Below are 26180 nucleotides of genomic sequence, written 5' to 3' on the forward strand. Positions count from 1 at the left end.
AGAATAAAATTTCCTGCTTTTTTCCATACAGAATATTCCAAAAAAAGATGAATGCTAGCAGCCAATCCAGATTTAAAGCAACAGTATGCAATAAGGAGATCCCACTTCCAAGCCAAATAAGAAGCATATTTACAAAAGGGCCTGTTTTTGACCTTCAATTAAGCAGGATGAATAAAGGGTGCTTGTGAAGGTTGCAAGGGACTGGAAGTGCCTGAAGCTACAGTCCCCCATTTATTATCCACTGCCACATGAACTACACAGTCTCTCCCACACTGCTCTGTAGGACTAGAGATACACAACTCCACAAAGCCACAGATCTCAGAACCTTCATCAATGAATAGGTTGAGTTCTGGATCTGATCCTTGTAATTCAAATCCATTTTCATCTTGTCTTATATTTCAGCTTGGAGAAATATTTCACCCTGGTCCCCTTCCTATATAGGGCTAACTCAAATTTACCTAAGGATTGGTTCTTTGCTTGTCAAGAGTAATAAAGGAAAAAGCAGCTCTACTTTCCAAATTCCCCCATTCTAACATCAAGATCATCTCTATAACAAGCACTTTACATTAAGGATACCAGAGAATACCCCACCAAATAGACAGTGTTAAGTTAGCTACAGAAAGAAAATAAAAAAATAGTTCTATACTATATCAAATTGCAAGATAGCTTGTCATGAGCTAAAATTTCAAAGGACACACCAACTCAGCTGCCATGTAGCCTTTGGAAAATAAACTGCAAAAGCATCTAGCCAGAGACTAAACCAGAAGGAAAGCCCTGGGAGTACAGCAGCACCAAGAAGAAGAGGGAGTCAGAGTGAAGTCAGACAGAGCCATCCACTCCCCCTGCCCCAGTCAGCATGGGTGTGTATGAAAGCAGTGTACCCTCCTCCAGAAGCATAGCTGGGACATGCTGAAATCCCTTCCTTTCAAAAGTGTGGCACACGCAAAACAGGACTGAGGCAGAAACTGAGGAGGAGCTGCAGAAATCACTCACACTGAAACTGAAAAACATTTTGATTGCATTTTCTTGGCTCCATACCAATCAACTGTTTAACCCCACCTAGTGCACTCCACATGTTTTAAACTCAGCTTCTTTCCATATCATCTTTCCAGATTTCTTCTTTGTAGTTTCCTTCGCCTTGTTACTTGGTACTCATTACTAAACTTCATTTTTGACTTCCTAATTCTCTCTCTCTTTTCCCAAATACAATATAAATATTATGTTGCAATTGTGTCAAACATTTACAATGTTATTCCCTTGATTTATTTTTCTATCCTTGCTTATCTTTTCTATTTTGATCAGAAGCTATTGAGAGCAGACTCTGCCACCACCTCCTCTGTTTTGTACCGTCTGTAAAGCAATAAGGTTCCATTCCAGTTGTCCCATAAGCACAACCATAACAAACATTATTAATAGCAACAGTGTATTCTCTACATCAGCAACCTGGCATCTCAGATTATGTACCTCCACAAAACACTGCAGTATGCACAAATTGAGAAGCTGACACCAATTTGGCCGATTCTTCTCCCTCATCGGTTTTATAGCTGTATAAACCCCACTTCAGTGGAGTTACTCCTGATTTAAAGTAATGCAAGCAAGAGGAGGAAGAGTCCTCTATTTCTGGCAGACAAATGGAAGAACTCATAAAATGGAGCACACAAATTCAGAGGTCAAAGATGAGATAGTACAGAACAAGTTCCCACTTAACAAAGCAGATTTGCACCCATGACTTTCTTCCTCAACTTCTTTAATCAGTGCACTTTCTGGACAGAGAAATTCCAGAAAATTCATTCTAGAAAATGAAACCCTTTAAAGAGCAAGCGATGGTGGCACGAGTCACACTGTATTATGTAGCAACCTTAGTACTCTGTAAGCTGTCTCAGACATAATTTGTGAGATGTAAGTGTCAAAAGAGCAAGTTTCAATTCATATGCTCAAAACATCAATAGCACTGGCTTGGACTCATAAACCTCTCTGCTATGCAGAACTAAAGGAGAATCTCACCTACCTGAATCATATGCAAAATCCCTAGGTTCCTGTTTAATCATCAGAGGAGGGGGGAAATTTTGACTGGCTGCACTGCCAACCATAGCGTTGTGTTCATAAACTGGATCGTGGTACTCCTGCTTAAAACCTTGAGGCGGGAAAGGGATGTTTGGTTCAGACATCTGGCGCTGATATATTGGACGTCCTTCCCTTGGCATTGCAGGCAAAGGTGGGAAAGAATTGCAAGGTTCAGAGAGCTGGCGGCGAAATCTAGAACACAGATTAGAGAGGTCATGTAAAGGACTTGAGCTATGTTCCATTTCCCAAAGATCTTCACAAGCTGTTATTAGTGGTTGTTATCATTTTCTCAGTAACAAACATTTTGCTTATGATCATGCCAAGTGCTCCCATCAGGATCACTTTCATTGTACAACAGCAGCAAGCAAAGAAACAAAAATCCCACCTATTAATACCAGCTCTAAGACCTGTCCCCACCACATCCTCTTTGCTTTCAATATCTTCTCTCAACAGAAGAGGCAAACAGGAAATGCACCAGCTTCAAAATTGTAGAAAGACTGACATTCTACCACAGTAACATGAAGGAGGTGTAAGTAGAATTCTCTGCTCTTTCAGAAGTGTTAGAAACATCTTGCTCGTACTCTAATTCACTCTTACCCATCTTGCTGTTACACGGAAACCATTCTGACCACAATAAACACATTTTGAATAGAGTATTGTCTGCTCTAACATTTGGAAACATTCCAGGGTAAAAGCCCACTGTTCTGTCCTCTCAGGGGTAGTGTCATGAGAGATTGACTCGCAAGGATGGCACTGCATTCCAACTGTAACAGGAAGGGAATGTCAGCACCCCAGTAAAAGGAGAGGGTACAAATTTTTGCTACAAGAATTAATTACTCTCCTGCCTTAACCTTTCCCCTTAGTCATTTCTACATGAAAGTTGTAATCTGTACAAGCCATGCTGCCATTTGCTATTCCCAAATGCTCTTTAGTCGGCATAAAATAAGATAATTCAGTTTTAAATTAACTTAATTTACATGCAATGCTGCTCTCAAGAACCTATGCTTGTTTTTTCTTCCATAAAACCTATCTACCTGAGATAAAAGTCCTGAATGTAATTACTTGGACATCTGCAGGTTCAGAAGCGTACAGAAGAATACAGGGATGCTCTTTTCCCACTGGACCCTGATGAACTGCATGATGTCTTCCTGTTAACTCCTGCAGATTACCACAGTAGTAACCACCACAGTAGTAATATTGTGCCCACGCTAATCAATGGCAGATGCAATGTTCTTGCAACAAACTGCTTACTAGTCCTGTTATCACTTGCTATAAATAAAACACATGCAAAAAAACTCAAAAAAAAGCCAACAAAAGAGCCCAACTTGTACCTCTCTTTGGAAGCTTCTTACTGTCACACTAAAAAAAATGAAGACCTGATCATTCTTGTGTTTCCTGTACTTTGGATCTGAACCAACTTTGGTTCATGCATGCAAAAGACTTTCTCTTGGAGAAAGCTGTGTGAGTGAAGCACAATGCAGGGGTTTGATTGCACAAGCAATAAAATCCTTGACTATCATCACATAGATAGTACATGTTTCTGAAACAATTTAAACTCTACTACCATCTGTCATAATACTGCTGTAACTTGTTCTGACAAATATTTACTATCACAGCTTAATTATAAATACTGTGGAAACTACAAAGATAGAAACTATTACAATGTAGTAGTGGAAACAAAGTGAATTGTTCTAATGCTGCTGTAAATACTATAATTTTTGCAGTAGAAAGAGTACTGCACTGTAACATTGGGTTTTGCAATTCCACCTACACCTGCAGAAAATAAACTTAGAAACTCAAATGTATTATGAAACAGTTAGGCTGACTGGCACTGCATTCATTTCCCTCTTTTCCTTTTTTCATTAGCCAAAAAAAGAAGCAGAAATTATCATTAAGAACTGTCAAGGAGTGAATCAGAAAATTGCAACTTGAAGATAAAATAAGAAACAGGCTCACTCACAAAGCCTCAAAGGAAGTTAATAATACTTGTTGTACTGGAAGCTTTGTATGGAATCAAGCCATTTGTTTATACAAGTGGATTTGTTTCCTGTTGGTACTTGTTAGGACCACTTATCGTTCATATACTCATGGCCTGTATGAAGATGTATGGGCTGTATGTACCAGATACTAATGCTATCCTATGCCACCAATGCGTGTTCCAAAAAATTGCGCCTTGAATTATAGATTCATATATAAACTCATATAGGCAGGTCATTTGTTTAAATGACATTTTCTGAATACATGTGTTGTAGTAGTAGCTCATCTTATAAATCAGGAAAATTTGAATATCACAAAAATATGAAGTATATGTTTGCTTCATACAGAAGATTCAAAACAAATAAGAAAATGGAGAAAAAATATCTTCTACTATAATTCCACCTTTCTTTAAAAAAGGAGAAAAATGACTTTTGGGTTTGGTTTTTTTTTTGCTTGAGTCAGCTATTTCGGACTTCACTAGAACACATGATGGTCTATAATAGAAGGGAAGCGTTAGTGAAAAATGCCCTGAAGAACATGAATATCAAAGACGGGGAAGGAAGGGAGCAGAAATCATGTAAAAAGCCCACAAAGCTTGCACAGAGCAAGAGTTATGGGTACAGAAACTATACTAAGGTGTAAGCAGATGTCTACAAATACTCAGATTAGGGCTGACATACAGGTTCAGTGCTATCTTTGCAAGTTGCTTTATAACAAAAGATTTTTTTCCTCTGAAAAAATCTTACTACTGTTCTCTGCACATAAGCCATTTAGCTTCTGCCAGTTTCAGTCTCCTGATAGCTTGACTTTGCTGTATATACAGAAACACATTTATCCACCATCCTGTAATCTAAACCACTGCCTGGCTTCACTGGCGGCCTTTGTGGTTAGACCACAGTCCACAGCTGGGGAGGAGATAGGGACTATGGCAGGTGAAGGGGCCGATTCAGTGTTTCCTCACTGCCAGAAGCGCTTGTGGTGGTATTTAAAGCTATCTCAGCACAGCACAAAACAGCAATATTAACCTCAGCAACCTCCTTCAGAAGTGATCTGCGCAAATCCCTGGAGATAATAGCCCTTATTAGAGCAGAAGCATGCAAATCACACTCCTAACAACTGTTTTTCTTTTCAGGTCTTTTCTTAATTTGATAATGGTTAAGAGGTAAGACAAGTCTCTGAACATATATCTCTTTACACACCATTGGAATTTTAAGTGTTCAAGAGCAATCACAACTCAGCATACAAAAACAGGTTCGTGCAATAAAGTTTAGGGTAAATAGAATTCCACAAACAAGTGTTTGGACTGAAAAAACAGAGAAATCCACTGAGCATATCTGTTGCAAAACTGAGCTAAGAAAGATAGTTGTCTGGGGATTTCTAACATATCAAAACAAAACAGGGTGACTTAAGGACAGTTTAAGCTTTAATTCTAGTCTCTAGCTCTTGTGGCTTTTACTCAGACTAATGTTATTCAAGCACGGTTTTTGTTGGCATCTTTTTTTGAAATGCTATATTACAAAAGGACTTGGAAAAATGATCCACTCTTCCAAAGAGTATTCTGAGGCAGGAACACTGTAACATGGCCACTTATCACTTAGATAGGTGAACTGCTTAGCAAGAGGCCAGATATTTATAGTTAGGAACATGCTTGCTAGTGACTTCATCACCTCATAGGGCTTTCCAGCCTCAAGTGAATCACAGAACTATAGAACAGCCCAGGTTGGAAGGGACTTTGAAAGACCATCAGGTCCAACCTTTCGTGGGAAAAGGAGCCTAGATGAGATTATCCAGCATACTGTAATCACCCTCACGAGACAGAACCAACAGGTAAATGAAATTCTGTCACTGCTGATACGAACTCCTACACTAGTGCACCAAGCCGGGTGCCAGCCTTTCATAAACACACACATTTCTAACACTATGAACCTCACTGGTTTTCACCTTGATCCCCCAGCCTAAAAGGGAATACTTGCAGGCAGGAAGCCAGTACTACCCTATATAAGAGAGCTGTAGCCACAACTGAAACACCTTCTGCATGGGTCCTTCATGTGTTTTGTGTTTTACCTGTGATCCATAGGGAAGCTGTTGTCTTGAATGGACTGGGATGGAGGGAGGTGGGTAGGGAAAACCCGGTCAGGTTTAGGAGTCTGAGCGGAGTTTGGGGAGGCATGGTGCAGCGGTGACACGGGAGTGCTGGATGGCGTTGGAGGGTTGGAGGGCCTCATTCCCACTTGTGGTTTCTGATCATAGGCACTATTAGTAAGGCAAGGGAAAAGCAAGGCAGGTTAATTTTTGCAAAGAAAGAAGAAAAACCAAAACCATAGCATCTACTTCCAGAAAAAAGTCACCACAAGCACCCCATTTAGAAGCTTTTGATTATAGTTAACTTATTAACCTGTTTGGGGCAGAAGAATTCTCTACTTTACACTAAGAAGAGCACAGAAGAAGTCATGTTAGAGGCCAGCGATTCAGCAGAGCATTTTCTTCTTTGGGGCACAGAAGTGTATTTTTAAAGGACTCAGTCTTACAGTCACATTCTAACAGGAGGTATACAAAATACATAAAAGTAGAAGCACCTGGACTAGAGCACAAAGAGCTGACAGTGCCTGTCAAGACTCTTTTTCTTTTGCACAAACCACAAAGTGAGACAGTAAAACAATACAGCCAGAGGGAAGGGATCTGACCCAGAAAAACAATGGTATGCTGGCTTAGCTGCCCATACTAGGATGTCAGCAGCCTCTCCCGACAGGCTTTTTTTACCCCTCTCTCTCAAAAATAAACTGCTGGTCCTACAAATACATAGATGCTATTTTCAAGGGTGTCTCAAATCAGGAAAGGACTTGAGAACACTTTGATCATCCCTGTTTCTAACCAGAGAAATGCAGACATCAGGAATATAGTAAGCACAAGCTTGCATACTTTCCCATGTCAGGTCCCCTAGCACCCATCAAAACCCATCAATGGATTCATTTGATTTTTGAAACCAAAATCACTCCTTATGACTGGCAAAGGTACCAGTCTTTTCCTTTTTTTTTCTCCTATTCATATCCAAAAAGTTAAATGTTATAATGCTTTAAGCGCTAAGTTTTTGTAATACATTAATGAGAATCAAAACTCACAAGCTAGATGAAAGTTTCTAAAATAGACTGAAACGTCAATAAGAAATCCTTCACTGCTGCTGACACTAACAGAAGGAGTGGCACGTAAATGCAACCAAAAGAAAGTCAATAAGGAATGAAGAGGTACCAAGCCCCTCCACCCCCCACAAATAAATAACAGTTTTATTATCTATGCCTATAAAAGAAAACAACTTGCTTTTGAGTAAGTACCAAAGATGCAGGGACTAAAGAAACACGGTTTTAAAAGGTAATCACCCATGAATATACACACACAACATCTGCAAAATTTGTCAGATACCTAATGTGTTGCTCAGACCTGCCAATCTCTTGCCTGTTACACAGATCTCTCTTTCCTAATGTGCATAACGCATTTTGAAAGTACTTTCAACACAGCTCACAGAAAACAAGATACTCCTTCCTTCTATTCCATGCTTGTACCCTGGGTTTTTAAACTCTGGCTATCTCCCATGGAGGAGAAATGGAGGATGTGCATTTTCATGAAAAACACTGCTTTAAAGTGATTATGTAAGTGTTTGATACAACTGTAAACAAATCCATCAGTGTTCATCAGCTAAATGCATTATCTCATCAGTCTGTTATCTGCTGAAGAGGTAACTTTTATAAGATCTCTATTATGGTTTTATTACTCTTTAGTCAGTCCTCATTTAAATCAGCAGTTCTCACTGCAAAGATGCTCCTGATTGCTTTACCTGACATTGTACAGGCACTTTTCCCCATAACTGAACTTGAATGGTTGCTCTTGACTGCAAGCGGAGCCAAGTTCCGAACATGGGCTATGGGGTTCCTTCTTGATTTTCACAGGGAGACCATGAAAAGCCACTGGAAAGAGAAGGAAAATGCAATTAAAACCCAAGTACAATATCAACAATTAGCTTTCCCAAGTAAGCTAGACACTGCTAATTAAACACATGATTAATTAAACCATTGTAATAATAAAAACAATATAGGAAATAAACATTTCAAATATTTCTTTGAGTGTCAACTGAAAAATAGGCACCAGAGATCCTTCACATTGGCTATTATCTCTTCTATTGTTTAATAGAATGATGGCCAGCATCCCATCTCATTAGCAGGAAAATAACAGCCCACTTATATTTGGCTTAACTACTGTAAATGTTGTCAGAAGCAAAATACTTCCCAGGCACCAAATGTTTCTAAGTAATATCAGTGAGGTAGCTTTTAGCTATAAATGCAACAGTAGTCCACTTCAAAGAGTGCCACACAAATGACTCCAAAACAAATTTCAGATATATCAGCCTCAAGTAGATGACCAGTAATCTTTTTGTCGCACAGAATGCTTGAAAATTTGCAACAAAACTCTTGAAACTGTATGATTACATGCACCTTTAATTATAAGTAACATCTAAAAAAAAATGCAGAAGAAATGGCTTAAGTAATTTTTCTTAAAAATAAACATGATAAAATCCTGGCCTGACCAAACTCAATAGTGACTGTGATATAGATACAAACTGAAAAAAAAAAAAGATCATACGTTCTAAAAGCTAAAAAAAACCCCAGAGGGCGTGTGACAGAAATGCAGCATTAATTAGAAGCACAAGTTGGTCTGTGTTAAGAAAAAGGCCAAAGGTAAAGACAAGGTTAACCAGCAAATTAGTTTACACCAGACAGCTTTCCTTATTTCATATCCAACTTTAACTAAAATTAAAGCAGAAGAAAATTCAAAGTTCACCTGATGTTGGCAAACCTCAGTAAGTGGCTAGGAGGACAAAGGACTAAAAGACAGGTATGTAAGAGCTTGAAAACACACCTGTCAGGTTTTAAATAAAATGAGGTTGCAAATATATTTTTTAACTCTGAGATGCCTAGAAATCAGAGATAATTTTATCATTGATTTTTGATGTTGTCACCAAAACACCATAGTATGAACATCACATTCCTGCCTGACATAGACACTTGTATCTCCGTGAAAATCCATGTACATGCAGCAGTTCCTGTTAGGCAATCTCAGCACAAAGTCAGGCTATCATTACAGACCATCAAGCAGCATCTTGCCCCTTCCCTTGCACCTGAACTTGGGAAAGACAACCTGCTATAGACTACATATTTTCTGATACTAATGCATCTGGATACACACACCAGTGTTCAGTGGGGAGATACATGAAATGCTGTCTAAGAAGTGAGCATCAGAACCACTAAACTCTGGCATCTGCGAGTAAGGTCTGGATTCCAGACTTTTGCCATGGGTTTTCCCATGGTTGGGCAATGTTCACAGAACTCTTTCACAAACAGATCCTCTTGTATCCTGTTACATGACAGCTTCTACTACTGCCTTTCAGTTGAGTCATCTGCAACATAACATTATCCTATTTTGCCACATATTTTCACAAAACTCACGAGAGTTAGCAGAAAACTGCTATTCAGCTATTATATTTGGTGGATAATAGTCAGTTATGTGGAAAGATTAGAAAGGAGAAGCAGACAATAAAACATATACAAATGCATGTGCACAGCACAGCAACTTAGGAAACAGAGATGGAAAATGTGAACAGCACACGAAGAAAAGAATTCTTCCTGAACAAAACTGTCTGAACTTGGACTAGAAAGAAGACCACATAGACTTCTTGAAAAGAGATTCTCAAATTTAATAATATGGCAAAATGCAGCCCAGTCAGCTTTCCAAAGTAATTGCAAAACAGACCAGTATCCAGTAGTTTGTTTCAGGATGTTGCTAGTGAACTTTTACTGCTGACTCTCTTTTGCATGTCTCAGTCAAATAATGCATGCCACACATTTAACACATATGATGGGCCCCACAACTCTGGGATGGTGGCTCTGATGCAAAGGTAGGAAATCTTTTTAACTTGAATCAGAAAATTAGAAGACAACTGCAACAGGACTCTTTTTTAAAGCCAGTATCAGATATTTGCACAAAGGCCACATGCTGCTCTATTTTTTTTTTTTTTTAATTTTTACTTTGCTACTTCCTTGGAGTTAATCTGTTATGAAAAATTACTTCCCTTATTTATTTTTAAATAACGGGAGTACAGAGACTCCCACACTACAGCCCTGTGCGGAGAACTGGCTGGGTATTTCATCACAGCGCTGAGAGCCTGAACGTCTGCTAACAGGCAGTTTTCCAGCTCACTGGCACAGGCACAAGTGAAAGCAGCACATTCATTTTGTGCAATTTGCTTTACCTTCCCACATGGAGTTGGTGCATGTAAAAGGCTGTTAAGTACTAAATTATTCCTTATCAAATCACCATCATCTGGAGTCATGATCAACACTAATTAAATTACTTTCACTGAACACGGCTCCAGCCTGCTGCCTCAACTGCGAGGTACATTTTATTTTGCTTACTGTACAGTCCTAGCAAGGTACAGGGCACAGTGCTAGAAGGCATCTGTGCTGTACTTTTAATTAAAGTTTACCTCACCCTCCCAGCTTTATAAGCTAGGGTAAAGTGTATCAAATCAAGTAGGTTAACACCTTCACTTCATTTAGGGGAAGCATTACAGACCAAAGTGATTTTATATCAGATCTTTATCTTAACTACAGCCAGAAAGACAATGTAGCTGTAAAATTTAAAGCCCTCCTCGGGCAGTCCCCTGATACAGTCACCATGCTAAGCTTTATCTGTAACTCCTTAAGTGTACACTTTTAGAGGTAGAAAGGAAAAAAAGATAGGCTGATAAAAATACTTACTGCAATTTTGGGGGGCTTTCTTGAAGGCTACTTGCCCTTTCAGACCATATCCTAAGTGTGGCTGAAGATAACAGACTTATTTTAACAATAAAATTCTAAACATTCAAAGCAGCTTTTGTATCATCACTGAAACCCTCTGCCTGTCACTTCTGATTTTAGTGTGACACTCATTCTATAGTGCATCTATTAAAAGAGAATTTAAACATACACTGTTTTGCTACACTGTATTTTATATTATGTTCTCAATCCTCTTTCTTTTGAGGAGAGCAGGGTTGCTTATTTATACAATCTAATTTTAGTGCAGCATACCAGCTACCAACACATTCAAATTAACAAAGTGACATTTTAAACAACCAGCTCCTCGCCACTTCTTTCTTCCTGATGGTAAATTCATTTTACTTAACCCCAGAACAAGAGTCTCAACCCTATTAAAATAACGGGCTCTCTGCTTTAATAAAGATCTTATTAAGAAGTGACCAAGGGCCAAGATTTCATCCCGAGTGATTACTTACAGATAACTACCTCCGAACTTGAAAGGCAAACAATCTTACCATGTGTATTTAGATGGATGGCTTCAACACCTCATCTCACCTACCATGCAAAGTCAGTCTTATCGGTATCAGAAAGAGACCTCTGCCCCACAGACCCTGTCTGGAGCATCTCCAAAGCCAACACAGAGATATAAGGCAAGCAGAAGGACTGCTACCATCTGTAGCAAATTGCTGAAAGTATAATACATTACTGTATGCATATTCTCTGTGCATAAATATATCTATTTATATCTGCAGAGTAAAAGGGCTTGCCTATTATACATAAAGTGCTGTTGTACAGACCTAGATTTTATACAAAGCAGTAACGATTTCACCATGAAGCAAGCTCACATGTAACATGCAAAAACACAGGGTGAAACCTGCCATCCTTCCTTCAGAAGTGCTGTTCTCCTTTGCTATCTATCAACAGCCTAATCCTTGAACATTTTGTTCATTATAACACCCAAAGAAGACTTAAATGAAGAACAAATTTTATGAAGAACTCTGACATCAAAGGAGGAATTGGTTTGTCTCAGAGGAGTCTGATATGTACACCTTCTAACCTGAGAAACAGGAAGTGTACCACCTCTGTACAGATAAAACTGATCTAGTTCTTTTGAGAAAGCCCTGAAATGCACTCCATTAAGCAATGGCTTCAAATATTTTTCAATTCAGGAGATGATTATTCAAGATGGAGAAGAAATGAGGAATATGTTATGTGAAGTGGCAAGTCATTTCTCCTTTGAACTTAAGGTAACATTTTAACTTTCAAACTTCATATTCCTGCCCATCTTGTTTTATTTTCTGAAGAATGGTTTTAAACATACTTTTAAAAGCCATGAAACATGTCACTAATTCAGTGACATTGGCTAATGGCAGGTGATGCTGACTCCACTGACAAAAGAGACAAAGATGTCCCATTCAACACTTGTAGGTCAAGAGCATGTACTATATGGTAAAAAATCAATTGACAGCAGTTGATTTTACACCACACTTGCTCCTGCTAGTGAACTCCAATGTCTCCGAAGTAATACTACATTCACATGTGTTAAGTTTGAGGACTTTGAGTACCTGGAGAGAAAAGGAAGTAACAGTAAGTCATGGTCTAACATGCTGTTTCTGAGCTGCTTTTCAAATTTATGCTCTCAAATCATTCTCTAAACCTGATTCTGTAAATAAACTCACTAATTTTTATCATTGATTGAGGCAAAATTTTTAATATGCAATGTAAGTTTTGAGAAATTTCTTGAACACATTTGAATATAGGGGACTTGACTAACCGCAAGATGAAAAGACAGATGCAAAAAATACTTAAGCTAATACCACTGAAACTCCAGGTACTAGACTGACTGAGGTGACCCGAGATAATACTTGGTAAAATTTCAAATGCAAGAAGAAAAGGCCCCTGTACTGATAAAGCCAACACTGTCACACTTTAAATCTATCTCTCGATACACACAGCAATGCAGCAGGCACTTCAGATACATCAGAGTCTCTCCAAGATTCTTTTCCAGTACATTTACCTCTGCCAAGCCCTCCCCTTCCCCCAACACACAAAAATCCATTACTAAAGGGTCTAATCTCAGCTATCAGCACAGAGTGCCTTTTATGGAGCCATTAAACCATTTCTCTTGTTTACAGTGCCTGAAGAAAGATGTGAATTATGTCTGTGACAAAACAGGCGATAACATTTCTAAACTGCTATCAAAATGCAAACTGAAATACACTTAAGGACAGGGACCCTAATTCGTGTTTTTGCCATTTTCCTCGCTCACTGTGACTTAACAGCACTCACCTGATGATTCAAACAAATTATTTATGCTGTAAGTACAACAGGTAAGCATTAATAAAAAAAAAAATCCTCTTTCAAACAGTTTATTGAATGGTTCGTCAAAGAGCGTAAAATGCTACTTACATCTTAGGTGATAGAAATGACCTAGGGTGCTCTTATCAGTAGACATTTTTAAAAAATCCAAACACAAACCCTGTGGGTTCACATGAGTCCTGAAATGCCCTATTTTTGCAATGGTCACCTTAACACTTGAATCACACATTCAGTATAAGTATTTGCATATCTGATGCACTGAGCTATGAAACTAAATACTTTCTCTATAGCTTTCTAGGTGGGAATGCCAGGCTTTATACATATTTTTCCAAAGAAGTTTCAAAAATGTGCATTTAACTCATGAAACAATAGCATTCTGCATTCTGGAAGGTATTTATTGATAATTTATTTCTAGATCTTGATGATTTGAGCTTTAGACCTTTGAAGACAGCTGCACTCTGAATTTCAACAATCATTTAATAAGCGTCAGATTAAAGACATCAGGGTGCCAAAGCAGGGTGCTCTTTCAATTTCATTGTACTATATATTTTGATGAGAAGTTTTACTGGTAACTTTGAGATGCTCAGGAGTCATCAGAAGCAGGTACCTGACGTAGCTGACCATTCATTCATACTCTGGAGGTTATTGTGCTGCAGCTGATTGTGGTATGCAGCCTAGTATATCAACAAAACCTGAAATAAAAACAACAGGTAGGAGGGGTGACAGATTAAGAGAGCTGGGACAGTAAAGGCTGGTAATCAAGTTTATTTCCAGCTAAACTGTTCCCACTGATTTTGAATTAAAAGCCTATAAATATGTAAGACTGCTACAGCTGAAGACAGAAGTGACTGCAAGCATGGATATCTGAGGCAAGATCTGCAGTTGTTTTCACTCCACGTGATCTCTTGCAAAAAAACGTTTTGCTTCTGACCACTGCAACAGCTGCAGAATGAGCAAGACTTGAAGACTGTGGACTGATTTAAAAGTGGCTGAACAGATTACATCTACACAGACTCCACCAAGTTCTTCAACCATTTATCTATCAAAGTCACCTCTATCAGATCTTAGCTGAGCTCCAGTCAACTGGATTTCATTTAGGCCCTGCTCTTTGCCAGATATTGGAAGAAGTTGGTGACAAATTGGATATCTGACACACAGATATGTATCATCACTGTGGTTTCAGAGGCTATCCTGGCAGTTTATAGAAAAACTGAACATAGACAAGAGACCTGAACTTTCACTACTTTACAAGTGGAAGCTGCTAGCAAAGGAAGGGAGGGTGGGGATGGGAGGAATCTATGCATTCCTGTCAAGTACCTTTTTGAAGAAATACATGATCTTGATATTATTCTCCATTTTATGGTTGCTTCTAGAAAACTCCTTTGAGATGCAGAATTCAGACCTAATTACAACTGGGCTCCATCTAGACTCACCTGGAACAGCCTGCATGTGTGTTTGGGTATTTGTGTGTGCACATAGAGTCAAATGAAAGTAAGCATACTGAATGTGCAAGCATGCCTCTGCAATGATACATTACATATGGTCAAAATATGTGTAATACTGTAATAAAGAGCAGAAAGCTTTTCCCTCTTCAAATGGATATGTATAACTGGGGAGAAAATGGGGAAGCAGCATGCAGAAGAAAGTAACAACTCGTAAATGTGTGAAAAAGCATTCAATAAAAAGCTAGTTCTTTCTTATGTGGTCTTTCTAAGTCCAGAGAAGGAAATCTCTGGATAGCCTTTAACACAGAGAATGCTCTGCCACCCTTGTCTCAGTGCTCTTTCCCAGAAAGTGGGGCTTCATGACTGGGCAGGACTTGGCAAAGCTGTTATATATCATTCCATCAATTCAGTCTTCGCCTTGGCTTCAGATCAGATCCTTCCAGCCCCTACTAGCTCAAAAGATAGAAACAGCATGGGACCTCATTTTTTGGAAGCTAGTTCTGAACGATGAGCCCAAGCACCAGCTTTCAAAGCCAACTGGCAAGAATAGAATACGTGGGCAAGATGGATCTATTTGAGAATCTTGTTTAACAAAAAGAAAATACCAGCTTTGAAGTAATCTGTCACCTTTACTGGAAGATATGCAACTACAAATGCACTTTAACAACAGTTAGAACTCACACTGCAAAATCAAGCAAATTGCTTATTTTCTCCTCCAGACTAAAGCTTACAATACTGTGCATGTCAATTAATGGTCTACTCGAATGCTGCATCATACAAACGCTACGCAACAGTATAGTCTTTAGAATCCTTAGGGGGTGGGAAAGGATGGGGGGAAGGTAAAGAATAAAAGAATCCCAAAATTGTGAATTTTGCCCAAAATCGTGGGATTTTGTCCTCATAGCCTACATGGACTGTTCTCAGATGACATGGTATGAGAATAGAAAAAAAAATTGATTTTTGAATTTGAATTAGGAAAAAGTAGCAAGCAGGTGAAAATGAACTGCAGCAAAACTGGAATTTATTTTTGTTTACTACCAAGGAGTTGCAAGATGGAAAATAACAGCTCATTTTCCTACAATTGATATTGGGAAATTCTGGACATTAAGATCTACAGTAATGCATCCATCTTAGCAAGCATTGTTTGCTAAAATAACTTGCTTTGGAGTGAGAGTTTTTTTCCTTTCCTAATTGTTAAGCAAAAAGCATTACATATTAATAACTAAAAGACTAAAAAATGCATTGATGAAACTAAATTTTAAATTAATTGAATCACTTGCTCTTCTCATAATCATATAGATTATGTTAATGCTATATATTCACCATAATTTTCCCTATCCTTACTATGATCTGACATTAACATAAAGTATTGGAGACTAGCACCTGAGATCAAAAAAAGTGTTGAAATAGAAAACAGAGAACAGTTCACTGTACCTAAAGCACATTAAAGTTGCATCAGCACCCATCAGGAAGGTTTATATGAGGGCATTTGTACACAGGGAAGAGGCGACCAACAAAATCATCACTATAATGCAGGGATATGCCATTTCCCTCAAGGACAGCTTATTTGGCAATTAAACGTGATGGTCCTGCCCCTGTTCAGCAGAGAAATTCTTCTAGAAGCTTCCTCACAAAAAAAAGTAAGTGTCATTCTTTAACTGAAATGTTCTTTTCTAGAGCTTGTGTGCTAAGACTGAAAAATTTTGCCAGTATAGCTATTTCTGGGCAGCTAACCCAAGACCCCCCTGCCATGGCAGATGTACCCTCCCTGAGAGGTGGAGGGGTTCCCAGTTAGCGTGGGAGAGGAAGCACAATATTAGAGGTTGTACCCAGTCGGCTTAATAATTGGTTCACTGCTATAAATCCCCATTTTTAGTGCAAGATATCCCTGATTTGCTTGTCTGTGCAGTTGCAATTTCTGAAATGCTCATTAGTTACTGAGGGTACACCTGCAGCCTTCTGACACTGGAAGTGCTGAAGGCACCACTGAGATAATTCAGATATTTGTAGCCACTGGCTCCTCATTTAAAAGGAGCATGTCAGTTGAAAATTGCATAGTACATTCACTGATTATATTCAGTATAACAAAAATTAAAAAGCCCACCCAAAAAGGTAAGCCACCTGACAGGGGATCAGCGGACTAACTTTCAGTAAATATCAATAAAAGATAACCTGCTCACTAAACACAAAGGTAGAGCAATTCCAAGGCAAACTTTTCTAGAGGCTTCCAGTAAACACCTAGTTAAGGCACTATAGGTCCTTTGCTGTAAATTGATGGTGTATTTGGGAAGCTGCTACATGGCTGAACTGCCAAAGGGTATTAGGAGACTGTCTCTACTCTTCTACCCCCAAGCATGAAACATTTTGGCACGATTTTGGTTAGTTGATCCCTCTTTGCCTCTATCCCTGAAATATTTCCACCTTCCAGTTAAGAATTGTCTAGAAGGTATTTTCAGGCAGCAGGAGCGGCAGTTACCAACACATTTTCCTAGCCTCCAAATGAAGCAATCCCACAGAAATGTTGCCACAGGCACTGTTTTATTCAAATTTATGTCCCCTTCCTGCAGTGCTCTCCTTCCTTTCCAGACAGTTTACCTGTCCGGCTGTAGGAGACTCACAGCTGCAGGCAGTCAATGGAAAGTGCTGCCAGAGGGTCTCTGCCTCCCAGCAAGTACCTCCAGGGCAAAAGTGAATCTGCTGACAAATACCACGGGCACTGGATAACTGAGAAGAATACAAGGAAATTTGCAGAACATTGGTGGGTGGGAGAAGGGAAGGATTAAGCTAGGGGGAGTGAACTGGCTCACTTTGATGTCTGAGGAGAGCAGGTGAGGCAGGACGAAGAGCTGTCCCTGCCCCCAAAACAAGCAGAGGCTTTAGGGCTCTCTGGAGGAGGAAGCGGTAACCTAATAAAAAAAATTAAACCAGCTGGGTTCTGTAGCAATTGAAGTAAAACACGTGGATCGCTGAAGATGATTATAGGGAGAGAAAAAAAAAAATTAAAGAACTTTTAATCCCTCTATATTGGATCTGCAACCTCCATGCACACAGAGAAACAGGGCTGCTCCTCACACGCATTTGGTTTCCATGTTAAAATCCTGGGAGGAGGTCAGAGGCATTTGTTCCTACAGTTACTGATAATGTATCTGGCTCCAAAGGCTCCCAGGCACGGTGCAAGAAGAGGCAATCCACCTCTAGAGCTTCAGCTAAAGAGGAAGTTCTTAATGTAAAATCAAGCCTGGGAGAAAACTTAAATTGTATTCCTACCTGGGAATTATCAATAAAGTTAAATGCAAAGAGAAGAGCTGGCCACTATATCAGGGTCTGTGTGCTTTTCTGAGGACAGGATTTCCATTTGCAGCAATTTTCAAAATTTAATTTAAATTGTGAGAGGTAATGGCTAAGCACTACATAACTTCCATTACTAAAATATCCAATAATATCCCATTTTACACATACCACACACATACTTTCCACTTCAGGTAAATCTGCAGTTTGACTCTTTCAGTTCTGGATTTAAATGGGTTTTGTACAGACAGAATTATGAAGAAAACTCTGGAAACTGCAACAAACATTTTCCCCAAACATAAAAATAAACTTTAAACCATACCATTTTGTATTTTTTCTATTTATTGTTTTAAAGGTATCATCAACTTAATATTTAGGAAAGTTGCCCCCAGCAGAAAACAAACAGGAACTGATTCTGCCTCATTTCCCCTCTTACAGAAAAGTTTCAAGTTACATCAATAGAATGATTATCTGAAATCTAATACTTTAGTTCACTATCGAAAACCACTGCAAAACTTGCAGTCTCCAGTGGAAAAGGTGCGGGCCATTGAAATAAGTCAACAGTAAAATTCAGCCCACAATTTTTATCACTGATTCAACAGGGAAACAAAAAGCCATTGTCGAAGTGGTTACGTCTGGGAACATAAAGTCAAGACTATATTTAAGTAGGCTGATTTTCAAAGACTTAGCAAAGTGCTCTTTCTGGAGCAAGTGGAATTTTTACCACCTGCAACCAGGAGCTAGTTCTCAACACAGATGTTTAAGGCTTCTGCTGCTACTTAAAGCATTCTTACTGTATATGAGACTTGCAACTGAACACACATTACCAATACACTTGCTGATCCTTTCTGAAGCCAAGTGTTCCTAAAATTTTATGATTATTTTATATGTGCATACTATCAGTAAGACTGACAATTACATGGTGTATTTCCTGTATGCATGTATGCATATATATAGAGAGAGAGAAAGAGGCACACTGAGTATATAACTTGTATTAATCCAGCTCCCAAATTCTAATCCCAAATGCTTGAAACTCTTTGTCATTACTGCATACTGACACTTTAAAAAGTCTGTGTGGTCTCCATGTCTCTTATTGCTTTGGTCATGTGAAATTTTATTACCAGATGGTTAGTAAGGAAACATTGCATTCAGTTTCAGCATGAAGGCAGAGTATTAAAAAAGAATTAAACTTTATCTTTTTTAGGTGTACATTATAAGCAGAAAGGAAACAACCTTTGAGCAGAGGATCAAATTAGCAAGACTAAGAATTGTTTTTGCACATGTAATTTTTCAAATGTCCTTGATGACGACTCATAATATATAAATTTAAAGACAAAAACCTGGCCTGTCAGTAACCTTCCTATTCAGTGACTGCAGGACTCGGCAGTAAATGTCACTGCTAAAAAATATTTCACTACATTAACTTACTGGCAACCACATTTGCTGAATAAGTTCATAAACAGCCACAGGAAAAAAGACAACAAGAAATAAAGCTGCTAATGATTCACTCTTTTCTAACATGCCTAATCCTCAGTTTACAGAAGAAATAGATATGTAAGAATAAAGATATCCTTTACCAAGACAGTTCACTTCTCCATTCACCTCATCAAGGTCATACTAGAATCCAGGAACAGGTAAGAATAATGTCTTGAAGACAAAGAGAATGAAGAATAAGTGAAAGGAAAATAAAAGAATCCTTCTCAGGGAAAAGACAAGCACAAGCCGTGATAAAGTAATCACTTTTCCATTTACAAGTTTAGACTAGGTTTAGATAATTCCTAGAAAGAACACTGATGACTTCTAAAACTCAAAAGAATTAATAAATATAATCATTTATTCATATTCATCAGCTTATAAATGGCTTCACTGTAATTACTTCCTAGTACTGAAATGCACAGGACCAAAACAAAAGGACTTACAACCTGAAACAAGGACTATTTTTCCTGTATGCTTACAGAGGGCTACCTCTGCCCTACATGACACGAATGTGTCACACACTCTTCAGTGCTTAACCGATGTCTTGAGGAGTTTCACTCTCTCCTCCTTTTTTTGACCGCTATACCCCTTGAAAACTTCACAGCACTCTGTAGGAGAGCCTGATTTCCATCTCCAGTTGCTGAGGCAGCAAGCAGAAGTAAAAAGATAAAAAAATTATACAGACTGCAAATACATTTTACATAAAGAAACATATATAATAAAGAGAAGTGGATGAAATCAACTTCCAGACTGCCTCCTTATTTTACACCATTCCAGAGCTTATAAATTTTCAAATCATTATTTAGACTCTTGAAATACAAACTCGTTTTGCAAAAACACTGCAGGGAAAGGAGTTTTAGGAGAATAAGGGTTTTGTATCAAAGAGGAATCACAAAGACCCTTCAGTCTCCCTTGCTTGGTTTCTTGTGTGAAAATACAACTAAAAAGTTTATGCACACTTTGCTTAACCCGACTGGAACTGAAAAAAAAGTTCTAATGCGTATACATACTCCTGATGAAATCAACAACTATCTGGTTTAAAACAGAAATAACTGCAGTGTAAAAAAAATACTGCTGTGACCACAAGTTACAATGTGAGTATCTCTTGTATTGCTACAGATGGGACCATCACAGAAGGAAGGAGGGGAAGCTTCCTCAGAGAGGAAATAGAAGGTTTTTTCAAAACTGAGAATTTAACATTTTGAATAAAATATGTTTAATGTTTTTGTTTTTATGTAAACAGACCTTAGGAAGTGATCTGACAGCCTTAAGAAATTACCATTTGAAAGAAAAAAGGTCTACATGCTTCATCTTTGATCTATGAGACAGATTTATCACAGGACAGGATGACTGAAGTTTATTCATTAGCTGATAACCCTCACATGCAACCCAAGCCTTTAATCTGCAATAAAGCAGCAAACAAGGATGGGGCTCTAAGGAAAGGAAACTAACTCAGCTTGGCTGAGCAGGGACATGGCAGTGGAAGGGCAGGGGGGAGACAGGGGCACAAAACCGCACAAGAAGAGCCCTGTTCAGCTGCCTGGGCTCCCCCATGCCCCGCACTGCTGGAGACTATCAGGTTCAGATTGGTCCTGTGCAGTTAAACCACGTCTGCATAAGGTGTCTGCTGTCTCTGTGGATGCCCAGAGGTACCTTTCCATCAGCAATAAAATTCACATCACAGCCTGCTGGGCACTCTGAAAGAAAGCTTCCGCTTTAGAAGTTTTAGAAATCAAAAGCTATGTTCTTGATGGGGTCTTCCAATTTGTTTCACAGTGCTACTGCCACCAGCAGTATTTTCATAATCTGTGAGACACTACCACTACTGCAATCCAGAGAATCTTAAATCTTTGCACCGTCAAAGCTGGAAATTTAGTATAAAAATATAAGCAGAAAAGCAAATAAACAGAAACTGCTTATTAAAATCAAAGCAAGCCCACAAATTCTCTGCTACTAAGATCACAAGTTAAAGGCATTACGGTCGACACTCTCCCTCATGGTAAAACTTTCTCAAGAATCAAATCACATAATTATGGCCACAACTACGGCAGATTTAAATATTTCCGAAAATCTTCTAGAGGAAAAAGAAGAAAAACAAAATCCTTATTAGCACAGGCTAATGCCATCAATGAGCCACAAAATGAGTTTTCTGAAAGACACCAAATCCTAATTTCTTTTGAATGTGAATTAAAAAAAAAAAAAAAGGAAAAGAAAAAAGAAAGTTAACAGGTGGTAACAGTTTCAGTCCTGCTTTAAACAAAGGAAACAAGTGCTCAGGGATACAATGAAAGAAGCAAGGCTATCTAAGGCAACTATGAAGGGAGATAAGGTGGTCAGCATCGACTCCTCAGTCTGACCTCTCCAGCTCTTACAACAGCAATTGCACTGGACTGTCTTTGTAAAATGCTTTTGAGATCTCCAGATAAGTGATCATTAAGAAAGCTGTGTATCTCACAGCAGAGTGATACATGCATTTCTGTACCTATTTCAAACCAGAAACAAAGATGTTAAGCAACATGCCCAAGGTCATGCAAAGCTAAAGGCAGGAACAAACCACAGAGCTGCGACTCTCACAGCCCTTAAGAAAGAATCCATCACAGTCGGGCATGCACTAAAAGAAGTAAGCAAATGTCTCTGTATTTGACAGCATCTGACCTATGGAAGGAAGTAGTTTCAAGACAAGTGGCAAGAAACAAAACACAGCTGCAACTGAAAGCCCTACCAGGGAATAGCTCAGCACCAGGAATAAGTAGCACCACCTTGCAGGATATTTGTCAGACTGCCTGCTGTAGCACCACACTTGCGAGCTACGCTCAAATAAAAGGTTATTCCAGACACACAGACACTAAATAAAGGCAAAATAAAATTAAAAAAAAAAAAAACCACCACAAAAAAACCTCTTAAAAAAAAACAACCTGAAAAGATGCTGGTGTGTGCAACTTGCCACACACAGACAACCAAAACGCTACCAACTGCAATTTCTAGAACATTGTGCACTACCAAGACAGGACTACCAGCTGCCTATGAAGTGAATCATCACATTAAAAAAATGTCATTTTCTTTAGTCCACTAGAATTTTTTCTAGAAGATACAAAATTAAACTATTCTGCATCGAAACCAAAAAACAAATCCAGTAAATACACCTCATTTTTACTTCAGTTCGTCTGTCAGAATTCCTAATATTCTGGTGTTTTCTACTTAAATTGTGTGGGGTTTCTTCTCCAAAATATGTCAAAATAAGGGAAAATTAACCTCTATCAATTTCTCACCAGCTCTTGCTAAACTAAAACAAGCAGGAAATGCTCTTCTAATTCTGAAATTTGCTTGAAATTTAAATCACAGAAAGAAAGAGAAAGAAAATAAAACAAACTAAGCATTTTTCATGTGGTAATGTAAAAAAAGTCATTATTTTGTATGCTGCAAATATATAAATAAATATTAAAGCTTTTCCTCATTTAAACTGCATTTGGAATATCCTACACCATTAGTTAAAATGACAGAAGAATACAGCTACCTGAAGCCTATGTAAAGAATCTCTCTTTAACAGGCTTTTAAAGATTGCAAGCCAGAGCATCTAAAAAGCACATCCCTGAATAATTTAAGGTTCCTGGCATCTACATTGAAAGCGCTCCTTTGCTGGAGGAACAAAAAAAAAGGTAAGAGAAAGAATAAAGGTCATGAAAGATCAGCGACAAAATCACTACGAAAAAAGGTATTTTTTCTGTCTTAAAGTTTAACCAGACATGGAGGAGCATGGATTTTTACAGCCAGCCCTTCCCATTTACTGTCAACAGATGTGGTCTAACACTAACATTTACCCCTTGGCAGTGTTAAGTTAAGGCTGTGATGATCTCGGAAACAATACAGGAACAAAACGAACGAGAAGGAAGGAAACTGACTAAGAAGGTGAAGCACAAGACAAATCCTCATTAATAGAAACTCAGTAACAAATAAAAGCCAAAACCTAGAATTTATCAGTAATTTCAAATATGTAACTGACTTTTCAGGGCAAAAGAAAAAAAAAGAAAAAGAAAACTCTGAAGAAATAGATCCATGCAAATACATATTATTAAAACAAAATAAAATATGATTATGCTATTAAGACACCAGGCAATCTAGTTTGGTGCAGAGTAACCCCCATTTATAACCAATTGTATCAAGGTCGCATTACAATTCAGTGTTTTGTTGACAATACCAAGTTTTCTTTGCCAACTACATCTTTTAAACATCAGCAAATCCTACCTACTTCCTCTTGTGTCTGTCACAGAAACCATCCAAACAATGGGAGCAAGTAATCTTCACCTCAACAGCTATTGACTTCGAGCAAACTGAACACTTTATTCATTTTTACTCCTGGACTGGAAAGTCCTTGCTGTTCTACAGTATCTGAAAGCCTTGCCACTGATTACAACCAGTTCAGAATCTGGCTCCTCCTCAGTATATGAAAATGGACCTGAAACAATAGGAAACCTTATCTGAGGAAGTTAACACAGGTCACCCTTCTCCAAACGTGAATACTGACTTTACATGGACAGAAAACCAGCTTAATTAGGTTTTATGAATCGGATAAAAATTAGGAAAAAGTGTCACATACAGAATGCTGATTAAAAAAAAAAAAAAACCCACCCCCAAACATTCACCTTTTTAGAGGAAACAGATTTTTACACCTTTGCTTTACACAACTTTTTATGTTATTGTTAAAGAATAGTCATTAGGAAGTCACTTGAATGTTCAGCAAACACCTGAACTGCATTATAGAAGGAGATTCAAAAAGAGCAAAACCAACCTGCCTTAAACAGAATTTCTGAGTAAAAGCCTGTAGAAGTGATTCCTCACTCCTTCTGTGGAATTTTTATTTCTTGTGAGAATGGAAATGAAAAAGTAAGAAAATTACACTATTTAATTAATTCAATTCAATATTTTTCCAGTTCAACTTCAAACAAAAAAAAAATCTTTTTTATACATATTTTTGTCCCTTAGAACTCAAGTAAGTTCAGTGCTCACAGAAAGCAGAAAGTTACAAGAAGCTAAACTGTGTTTTGATTTTCAAATTTCAACCAAACAAGCTAGTTGTTAGCTACTCTAAACTCCATTCACTCTAAACAAAATTACAAAAAGGTTTTTGTGATAGGTATGCCAAGTTAAAAAATATTTAATAAAAAGGTAAGAGAAGATAGAGCTTTGATGACAAAAAAGAAAGGTTTGAAAGTGCAGACATTACTTATTCTTATGTTAGTAAGGACCTCTTTCCAGAGGACATAAAGGAGCAACAAAATAAATTTTACTTTTAAACAGGTAAACTGAAGCTTAAAGCATTAAGGGGAAGCTTGACATGCTGGATGCTTAGCTACCAGAAATATGTGTAATTCCAATAACGTCAATAATACCACATAGTTACACTAGCTGTTGATCTCACTCATAATATCTAAAGCCCACACCTAACCATAAATACACATATTATGTTTGCTTTTTGAAAACTGATTGAAGTTTAATAGCAACTCATAATTGAAATATTCATGGTCCCAAGCTAGCTTTGAAGTTAAATCCCTGAGTGGATAAAGTGGACTGTATATCTAATCTAAACTAAATGTTTCCCTTAGTTACTAATACCAGTGCAGTTTCACTAGTTAAAATCATTATTACAGAAAACAAATGCAAAACCCACAGCACTTTAAGGGGCAGTTAATCCTGCTCAGTGCTAGGACACAGCACATGATCTCGGCAGTATCAGTTCCTCCACTACTTTCCACATCTTGCTTCAAGAGCTGACTTCTTCAAATCACCAAGCTGGTCACTTCTAGGCAAGAAAATTTTAACCACATTGTTCCAGAATTGCTACTGTTACTGAAGCTTCTTAAGTCTCCTTTCAATGTTTCAATTTAACATCACAAGTTTCAATTTAACAGCATAAATCTGACCTGGCTTTAATCTGTCTCTCCTTTCTCCAGCAATGAAGCTAGAAATAAAATGTCATTATTTTTTGTACCTGGACTGCAGATTCTAACTGTTTCACTGGAGCACTTCAGTTTTCTTTACATACTTTGCATATCACACACTCCCCCCATCTATATACAGCTCCATAAATGAAATTTCTGTAGCAAACCACAGTTTCGTTTAGATACCTTTGAACTAAAGTGGCTATGACCCCCTTCATTGGTTTACACTTCTGTCCCTCCTCATTTTTGGGTCAATTAAATGTATTAAACACTAAGTCTATGAAAGCTTGTCCATTCTCTCCCATGTAAAAAATAAAAATTAAAATTAAAAAAATAAATAAAATAAATTTAAATAATTTTTTTTAAAAAAAGTTAAGGGCTTCTACCAGCCTGCTGCCAGTAACGGGCTCAGTACTGCACAGTTATAGACTATATAGAGCAAGTCATTATAGTGGAGTTTGAAGGCAGACTTGGATCCTAGAGAAAACAGTCACAACTGTGCTACTTCTGCAGCAGTAATTTCCCCATGGCTTTGGTTAAGTTGATCTCCGTTCCTGTTTTGCAGAGCCCACAGCTACATACATTATATCCAAGTATATGTCTGAAACTCCATAACCTTTGCCAGAGTAACTCTCCAGGAAGCTCTCCTGACCTTTACTTAAGATAAAGAAACCAACTGAAATGAAGGAATAAATGTTCCTTTGATAATACTGTGTAAGCTGTGGCTAAGGAACTTTGAAACACAACAGCATTAATAAAATAGCCATATTAGGAGAATTTCTTTATCACCAAAAGCAGTGGCCAGCTTCAATGGGGCTTTTCATTCACAGTCC

At 38.1% G+C, this 26180-nt stretch overlaps 1 protein-coding gene across 7 annotated transcripts in view; it reads right to left on the reverse strand.

Annotated features, from left to right (window-relative positions):
• The window catches only part of ETV1 (ETS variant transcription factor 1), a gene marked incomplete at its 5' end in the record, with an annotated part of 62672 nt that overhangs the window by 22254 nt on the left and 14238 nt on the right, over positions 1–26180 (reverse strand). For 6 of the 7 annotated variants that reach the window (XM_082282882.1, XM_082282883.1, XM_082282884.1 and 3 more), the window contains 3 exons: positions 2009–2256; positions 6106–6294; positions 7871–8000. In XM_082282882.1, coding sequence (XP_082139008.1) covers positions 2009–2256; positions 6106–6294; positions 7871–8000 — 567 coding nt within the window. The remainder of the gene's footprint in view (positions 1–2008; positions 2257–6105; positions 6295–7870; positions 8001–26180) is intronic. The other variant, XM_082282887.1, reaches the window with a different exon arrangement.

Source organism: Coloeus monedula, assembly GCF_965178545.1.
Source record: "Coloeus monedula genome assembly, chromosome: 1".
NCBI lineage: Eukaryota > Metazoa > Chordata > Aves > Passeriformes > Corvidae > Coloeus > Coloeus monedula.